Consider the following 9,613-nt stretch of genomic DNA (forward strand, 5'->3'; position numbering starts at 1 on the left):
CGGCCAGACATTCTTCTATATAATATATATAACTCCAGATTATTATTTTGTTGTTGTTGAAATTTTGTCATTTTAGTATATACAATTCTCAATTAAGTAATTTCTTACACGTCATTAAAATTTTGATATATATAAATATATATATAGAATAATGCTCTTTTTTTTCTGCAAAGGGAGGCGGAACGGTAACTCAATTTACCATCGAGATTTATGTACCTTTGATTGTTGCTTCCGCCGTGAAAGCACGCTGAGGCAGACGATTTTCAGTAGACAGCGATACTTCTTAAATTTCCTTAGCAACAATAACCTGGTAAGTTATGTTTACGCTTGTGTTGTTTTTGTGAGTTTCACATGATTTTGTGAATATTCTATAGAAGTATTTACTCCCTTTCTTTTCTTTTTCTTGCGAAAGTTGCATTCATTGTGATTATCAGTTGTTATGGGACCAGCGGAACACTACAAACACACAAAGACTCGCACTTGAAGGAATGATAAGAGAAATTTTTCTTAGCCCATTAACAACCACATCCCCAACTCGCCTTGGAACAAGACAAGGGGACAGTGACAGTGTGATCGACATTGCTCTAACATCTCCAAAATTCATAGCAGGAATGAATGCAGGACGCTTCCACATCAAGGCAGTGATCACCTCCAGGTAGTTTCAGTCAACAGAAACTATCTGGAACGATACGTTGCAGGAACCTTTGCAGATTATTTGAAACGGGTAATGGGGGCGCATTGCTTGATTAGTCTATGAATTTATTTATTTTTGTATTAAGCTCAAATTTCCTCGTCTATATTTACATAACTATTTATAAGTTCACTTACTATAATTCAATTTAATTTGCGGTCAGTCAGAAACTATCAGATAAACTCTGTATGAAGCCACATAATCCATTTCAGTATGAAACCAAAGAGACAACCATCATCGAAAAATTAAGATGCAGAAGAAACAGAAGAACGGCGCTGAACCGGAAGCAAACTGTTCAGCCCCCATGGTGGAATACTGACACACAGAGAGCCTGGATAGAAAAATATGCAACTGTCAAACATTGGCAGAAAGAAAGAACAAAGCCTTCTCTGGACAAATAAATTGAAACAAAAATGAAAGAAAAAACCAAAACAGTTTGAAGTCATTGCTCAAGAGGCCAAAAATGACTAGTGGAAACAGTTTTGTGAGGCATTCAGTTATGACACAACTTTGACAGAATTCTGGCAATCTTAACATCGCATGGAAGGTAAAACATGCACAACAATAACCCCAGATATGTTAAATACTGATGGAACCAAGCTTAAGACAAATAAAGAAAAAGGATCCACCCTGCTCAAACGGTTCATACAACAGAGTGATCAAAGAAACTTAGATGAAAAAAAGAAATATGTTTGGGAGTTAAACCAAAAGCTTATGCAGACTGGACCTGATGATGACTTGACAATAGATAATCTAAATGAAGCAATATCTAAATGGAAGAAAGAATCAGCTCTTGGCCCAGACTAAGTTCGCTACTCAGACGTCAATAACTATCGGAAGAAGACAGAAGCAAACTTTTCAATCTGTATCAAAACAGTTTCCACAATGGACTGGTCACACAGCTTCTTAAAACCCATACCAAAACAAGGAAAGGACCATCGTCAGGTAAGCGGCTACTGAATCCAGACTATGCAAAACATTACTGGAAAGCTCAGGGAATGCATAATAGCCAGGAAACTTGCAAGGGATCTTGAATAGAAGCACATTCTCCCTTCAAATCAAGGTGGTTACAGAACAGTAAGTCTACATGGGAAAATGCAGCTGCTTTCGCATATGAGGTATATGAAGGATTTCAAAGAAAAGAAGAAACACTGGCAGTTGCAATCAACCTTGAAGATGCCTACAATAAAGTCCAGTTTGTGCACCTCATGGAGCTGCTACTAAGGTATGGAGTAATTTTGACACTGACAAGATGGATAGCAGCAGGGCTTCAGGAAAGATTCGTTCCTTTTGGAACAACAAAAGACACCAATGGAAACCATGTGATACCTGCTTGACTTTCCTTCAGTGCAGGCCAGAAACAAGTAAGAATGGGTTAAGACCTTCTTCAGAGCATTAGAAAACCTTCAAAACCCACTGCATGATGCAGTTCAGGACAAAAGGCAGCCGTCAAGGACAAGGAAGATCATGTATGGGGCAAGCAGAAGACACAATCCAGCTAGTATGCTGACTACAAGACCTGAAAGAAACAAAAGAATGAAAGGAAAACCCCGAAAACATATATACACATTTGTATACATGGGGGCTTGGGGTGTATGTGTATGTGCTTGTATTTAAGTATGTGTGTGTGCTTGTGTGTGCATGTGCTTTGGAAGCTGCGATACATAGCCTAAGAATGTGTGTGTGGAGGAGGGGGGAGGGAGTGCAGGGTAATTAGGGAGATGGTGTGTGTGTATGTGTTGGGGCTCATGTACGTTTTTGTGCATTTGTTTGTGCTTTCATATCTGTGGAAACTGCATGTTTGTTGCATATTTGTTATGCATGTGTGTCTGCATGTTTTACATTTATTTGCTTATTTGCCTATTTATGATCATTTTTATCTGTTTTATTTTTTATTTTTATTATTATTATCATCATCATCATCATCATCATCATTATTATTATCATTATTATTATTATCTTCTTTTTTTTCTATTTCTCAAGGCCTGACTAAGCGCGTTGGGTTAAGCTGCTGGTCAGGCATCTGCTTGGCAGATATGATGTAGTATATATGGATTTGTCCAAACGCAGTGACGCCTCCTTGAGATGTTGATACTTATACTGATACTATCAGTTGTTTCACTTGTTGGATGAACAATCGACTTCTCAGTTTCGAAGTCCATGAAGTAATTTTCTGTAATTGTATAAAATTTAGGTGTTTGTTTTAAATCCCACGCCCACCTCCCATTTACCTGGTTTTTCCCAACTCACTTAATCATCCCCCTCCCCCTCATCTTCTTAACAATAATACTTAAATGTAAAAATCATTACTCCAACAAAATGTCTATAAAAATAGTACAAGTCCCGTTCTTGCGAAGTTTGAAGTTGAATAAACGGAGAAGAAGAAGAAAATGTCAGTCTCCAACTTCATTTATTCAGAGGGAGAAAAAGACTTACTTTTTATACAACGTTTGAGGCCTGTTCGTCATTATGCTAAATGCTATGTAGTGTACAACTCACTGTATTGCTTATTCTTGGCATGCAAGTGAGTACAGGGTGAGCAATTTCTTCAGTGATGATCAAGTCCGCTCTTTAACATAGTTTAAGGGACAAGTATATAGTTTTTTTGTGGTTTTTTGTTGTTGTTGTTGTTTTTTGGAGGGTGGTGGTGGTGGTGGGGGGAGCATAGGGGCAGGGTGGTAGTGGTGGTACTAATTAAGAATATGCTGCCCCCATATTTTTCAAATGATTGTGTGATGAATAGTGCCATTACTGATTCAGTGTGATTGTGTCAAAACAATAGTGTGTGTGAAAATGCTTTATGTGTTTATACATGTGTGTGTGTGTGTGTGTGTGTGTGTGTGTGTGTGTGTGTGTGTGCAGGTACAATGTCCACTGCAGAAGCTGGTGGGGATCAAGCTCGTTCCGAGGACAAGGCAAACCCAGGGGCCTTGGATGCTGGGGCATCATGCAATGGTGAATCACATGAAAATAACCCCCCCAAAAATTAAATTGAAATCTAATTCATGACTTTTCATCACTTGGATATTTTGCAGGTTTATCTGTTTTCTGGGAAATCAGTATTCATGTGAAATTCCTATACTTTTTCGTTTTCTTTTCTCATTTGCTTTCTGTGTGTTATTTCTGTCAAAAGTGCCAGCTATTTCAAACTAGGTGGGGTTTTTTGTTTTTGTTTTTTTGGTCAGTGTGTTGATCAGTTTACCATTTTTTCTTCTTTATTTTGTATTGTAGTTTTACATCAGTGAGGGAGTGAAATGTTTGGTATGTTTGTTTGGGGTTTCTTTTTTCTTTCTTTCTTTTTTTCTTTTTAATTTAAGCCTTTTCATTACAATATCATGAATATGGTAGTTTTACAGAGTTACAAGTTGTAATCGTTTTTTGTTTTTCTACATCATGGGAACACAGATGAATCAATGCAACAAGTTTGTGATTGACATATATACATGTGTGTGTGTGTGTGTGTGTGTGTGTGTGTGTGCAAATATATAAATAATCCCATCATGAACACACATTAATATGAATATTTAAATATATATATATATATATATATATATATATAATAAATATATATATATACAGTGATAATAATAATAGACAGTACTTATATAGCGCAGACTTCCCATGTAATGGGCTCTAAGACCCGTACATGAAACAACACATGTTTTCAATGATGCATAATAACATAACTCTGCATATGAAAAAATAACACATGTGTGTCTGTTTACACTAAGACAATACTTCAAATTGGAGGTATGATCACTCACAAACAGGAGCATGCATATCAGTAATATCCAACACATGCACATGCACACACACTCGCGCACACACATACATATGTGTGTGTGTGTGTGTTTATAATGGGATTGTTTATATACATGATGCGGGTGTTTCTTTTTTTTTTTTACTGTCTTATTTGATGTCTTTTCACTTTTGCATGGGTGATCTTAGATAATTGCTTTGTGTTTGTATATGTGTGTGTGTGAATGTGTGGTTAGTGTGTGTGTGTGTGTGAATGAGTGGTGTGAGAGAGGTGTTTGTGTATATCAGATTTGTGTGTATGAGTTCGAGGATGAGGGAAGCAATGTCATGAAAACATTTATGTTCCTTTAAATGTTCTTTCTTTCTCCTTCACCCCCACCCCCCTCTCTGCCTCTCTCCCCCCCTTTACCTGTCTGTCTGTCTATCTGTCTCTCTCATTTCATCTTTTCTTCTTTACTCACTTCACTCCCACCCCCCCACCCCCCCACCCCCTCCCTCTCTCGCTTTTCCTCTCCTCTTATTTCAATTTTCTCTGTTAATATTTTTTTATTTTTGTGTGTGTGGTGTTTTTCTTTCTTATTTTTATGCCCAAGTGCTTTGTGAAAAAAAAAAGAATTCTTGTGATTGTGCTTATCTCAATTGTGCTTATCTCAATACCCTGGAAAAATAAGATTTTGTTTCTTCGTTCGTTCTCTCTCTCCTTTCCACTCCCTCTCCCTCTCCCTCTCTCTCTCTCTCTCTCAATATTTTTAATTAGTTTTGTGTTCTATCACTCTCAGCTCCAGCGGAGGAGAGTTTGGAAGACCAGCTTCGATTGCTGCATAAACAGATCAACAATTCCGACTGGCTGCAGAAGAACACGGCAGAAATGTGGATGGACGCCAACCCGGAGGCCGCTGCTGAACTGAAAAAAATGTTTGCAGAAAAAGAGGCGTCCCAGAATTCTCCAAAGCAGGAGTCCCAGTCTTCGAGTTCTCAGTCACCGTGCAGTGGTGAATCGGCAGAGAACTTGTGATGATTGTTGGGAGGATGGACTGACGTTAGGTTCATTTTTGATTCAGCTGAATATCGTTATTTCTCAGCTCATATTTATGTAAAGTTATTAGCCAGCTCTTCTGTTGCATTTCCATGTGAAGTTGTTTCACAGAAGAGGGCTTGTCCGTGTGTTATATAATATTCTTGTCTCTTTTGGATTTCAAGCTGTTCTGTGTGAAGAGAGTGCGGCTATGTATTTCAGTAATTACATACTTTTTTTGTTTGTTTTGTTTTTTGCCTGTGTGCATGTATCAGAGTGGATTTTAAAGATAAAGTTTTCTGTATAAAGGGTTAACATTTGCTGCCAATGGCAGTTTTACATGAGCTAATTTTGTGTTGCTGATGGGACTTCTGTTCAAGGCATAATCCAAATGACTTACAGGACTACAGTTTAAGGTATAATCCAAATGACTGATGGGACTACAGTTTAAGGTATAATCCAAATGACTGATGGGACTACAGTTTAAGGTATAATCCAAATGACTTACGGGACTACAGTTTAAGGTATAATCCAAATGACTGATGGGACTACAGTTTAAGGTATAATCCAAATGACTTACAGGACTACAGTTTAAGGTATAATCCAAATGACTGATGGGACTACAGTTTAAGGTATAATCCAAATGACTGATGGGACTACAGTTTAAGGTATAATCCAAATGACTGATGGGACTACAGTTTAAGGTATAATCCAAATGACTGATGGAACTACAGTTTAAGGTATAATCCAAATGACTGATGGGACTACAGTTTAAGGTATAATCCAAATGACTTACGGGACTACAGTTTAAGGTATAATCCAAATGACTGATGGGACTACAGTTTAAGGTATAATCCAAATGACTTACGGGACTACAGTTTAAGGTATAATCCAAATGACTTATATCACAGAATTTGCGGTGGGGGAAGGGGTGAAAAAAATTGTGTGTCACTCAAACAACAGACTTGGTGTCTTAAGCTTCCTGGGCCAGTGTTTTTTCCACTCGGTCATTGCTCCCATTTAGGTAGACACAATCCATATTCAGAGGCCCCATACTGAGTATTTTGGTGCTTCCCATGTCTTTCCTGCATGGACACCTGAAGTGGGTCAAGTTATCAGCAGATCTGCATGGACACCTGAAGTGTGTCAAGTTATCAGCAGATCTGCATGGACACCTGAAGTGGGTCAAGGTATCAGCAGATCTGCATGGACACCTGAAGTGGGTCAAGTTATCAGCAGATCTGCATGGACACCTGAAGTGGGTCAAGTTATCAGCAGATCTGCATGGACACCTGAAGTGGGTCAAGGTATCAGCAGATCTGCATGGACACCTGAAGTGGGTCAAGTTATCAGCAGATCTGCATGGACACCTGAAGTGTGTCAAGGTATCAGCAGATCTGCATGGACACCTGAAGTGGGTCAAGTTATCAGCAGATCTGCATGGACACCTGAAGTGGGTCAAGTTATCAGCAGACTTGCATGGACACCTGAAGTGGGTCAAGGTATCAGCAGATCTGCATGGACACCTGAAGTGGGTCAAGTTATCAGCAGATCTGCATGGACACCTGAAGTGGGTCAAGTTATCAGCAGATCTGCATGGACACCTGAAGTGGGTCAAGTTATCAGCAGATCTGCATGGACACCTGAAGTGGGTCAAGGTATCAGCAGATCCGCATGGACACCTGAAGTGGGTCAAGTTATCAGCAGACTTGCATGGACACCTGAAGTGGGTCAAGTTATCAGCAGATCTGCATGGACACCTGAAGTGGGTCAAGGTATCAGCAGATCCGCATGGACACCTGAAGTGGGTCAAGTTATCAGCAGACTTGCATGGACACCTGAAGTGGGTCAAGGTATCAGCAGATCTGCATGGATACCTGAAGTGGGTCAAGTTATCAGCAGATCTGCATGCAAGTTGACCTGGGAGACAAACACAAAATTGAAATGAGCTAAACACAAAATTGACAGGGGGATAAATACAAAATTGACAGAAGACAAACACAAAATTGAAATGAGCTAAACAAAAAATTGACAGGGGGATAAATACAAAATTGACAGAAGACAAACACAAAATTAAATTGAGCTAAAATTGACAGGAGATAAACACAAAATTGACAGGAGATAAACACAGATTTGACAGGAAATAATACAAAATTGACAGGATATGCAGAAGAAACTGTCAACAATTGCACCTGTCAGTGACAGTTTAAAGCTTTCATTGTGTCTTAGGTTTGATTTTCTTTTTTTTGGAAAGTGTTTGGTGTTTCAATAACTTTTTTTTTCTGGTCTCCCAGCTCAACATATGAGCACACTTAGAATTTAGCACCTCACTTCCCTTGCTGTGTCCACATTTGCAGAAGACCATACATGCATGCTTGAGATCCCATAATCCAGATCAGTCAGCGTTCTGCAGGTTATGGAAGCAAAACACCTTGTCATCATGACGCTGAAGACACAGTTTGGAGAACTCCATGGCAGGATAAAATGAGTCAGGTGGAAGAGCCCTTACATAGGTACCAGGTACATGTGAACACAAAATCTGTTGTGGAGCTCCACGTTCAGCGTTGTGGACTGAATGGGTTTTCTTGTTCAGTCAAAACGCCAACACTGATTGAATCTACAGGACATCGCTGTTTGGTTCTGATGCAAGTCATCGGAGCAGATTATTGCTTCTGGTGATGTCGTCTTGAAGGAAATCTTCATGTCTTGTTGGCTTGAGAAAAAGATGGTTCCTGACAAATCATTGGTGCAGATTGTTGTTTCTGGTGATGTCTTCTTGAAGAAAAACCTCACGCTGGCTTTTCTCAAGCCAGTTCCTGTTAAGAAATGGTGGGTCCAGTTTATCCAGCCCTTCCCTCCCCTAAAACGACAGTACTGTGATATCTTGTAACTTCAGCCAAAGTGTAAAGGGGACCACAGCTGGTCTGCTGGTTTGGAAGCCTTGATTCAGTATTTTAGAAACTGGTCAAAATCTTGTGGAGTTCCCATTAGGATATGTGAAACAGAGTGTGGTGTGTGTGTGTGTGTGTGTGTGTGTGCGTGTGTGTGTGATATTTTTTGTCGCTTCAGGGATTTGAAAGCTTAATTTTCAGTTTAATTTTACCCCCTATTTTTATAGTTCTCGTACATGCCTACCACTTGGCTCTTTCCCATCTCTCTGTCACACTCTTTCACACTCTGTCTGTCTGCGTGTCTGTGTGTGACTTACATCAAGTTCATTGCATATTTCCTTGTGCTTGTTCTTCCATAGCCTGTTTTATATATATATATGTTTGCTTTTGTCATGTGTTATATAGTTTGTTTCCCTATTTTCTGTTCCTCTGTTCATGGGCTGCAACTCTTCATATTTTCACTTGTACAGGTTTACAAGTTGGCCGTCTCTACCCAGCCGTTTATGCAGTTTCATTTTGATTTAAGGAGGTACCATTATGTTTGGACAGAATCATATACACTGCACCACATCTGTCAGGCAGATGCCTGACCAGAGGCATAACCCTGTGCATTTTGTCCGGCTTTGAGTGTGTGCATATTTATATATATTTATTTGTTTCCTGACAGAGAGGATATCTTATGCAGAATTTTTTTTTCTTTCCCTTTTTCCCGGACTTTCTTGGGTCGACCACCGTTTTATTTTGTATATGAATTCATTATAACAATTCAGAGTAGATGGAAAGGAAAGGGGAAAAAAACAAAAACAAAAAAAACAAAAAAACAAAGAAAGAAAAAAAATGAATACAGTGTACACTAACAATAACATCGTCATCATAAGTCATTATACTTATAATATATTGCTTTATCAATTTGGTCAAGGTGGACACATTTTCATCATGTGTAACAGTGCAGTTTTATAACATATAATAGACATTATACCTAGCATCGGCATAGAGTTATGGACACTTTGCTTAGCTAACGTAATGTGGAAAGAACACAACCCACACATGGGATATCTTATGTATGAACACATTTCCTCTAGTTTTCTATACGTGACTATATAAAACACTCATTACACAGTTATGCAGAATTTTGCCAGAGGACATCACTCGTGTTGTCCTGGGTTCTTTTCAGTGCGCCAAGTGTGTGCTGCACGCAGGACCTGGGTTTATGGTCTCATCTGAATGACTGGATGCTCCGTCGGACTTTTCAGTTCA

At 39.0% G+C, this 9,613-nt stretch overlaps 1 protein-coding gene across 1 annotated transcript; it reads left to right on the forward strand.

The window, feature by feature from the left end:
- The first annotated feature begins 233 nt into the window (after window positions 1–233).
- On the forward strand, window positions 234–5,990 carry LOC143302087 (uncharacterized). The gene is made up of 3 exons (XM_076616603.1): window positions 234–310; window positions 3,554–3,646; window positions 5,230–5,990. The coding sequence occupies exons 2-3, from the start codon at window positions 3,559–3,561 to the stop codon at window positions 5,463–5,465; spliced, it is 324 nt and encodes a 107-aa protein (XP_076472718.1). The 5' UTR covers window positions 234–310; window positions 3,554–3,558; the 3' UTR covers window positions 5,466–5,990.
- Window positions 5,991–9,613: the final 3,623 nt, after the last annotated feature.

The sequence above is a fragment of the Babylonia areolata genome, chromosome 28 (assembly GCF_041734735.1).
Source record: "Babylonia areolata isolate BAREFJ2019XMU chromosome 28, ASM4173473v1, whole genome shotgun sequence".
NCBI lineage: Eukaryota > Metazoa > Mollusca > Gastropoda > Neogastropoda > Buccinidae > Babylonia > Babylonia areolata.

Coding starts and splice junctions, on each gene's coding strand:
- LOC143302087 (XM_076616603.1), top strand. CDS start 3,559: ATGTCCACTGCAGAAGCTGGTGGGGATCAAGCTCGTTCCGAGGACAAG. Junction 3,647..5,229: donor TGCTGGGGCATCATGCAATG/GTGAATCACATG, acceptor TATCACTCTCAG/CTCCAGCGGAGGAGAGTTTG.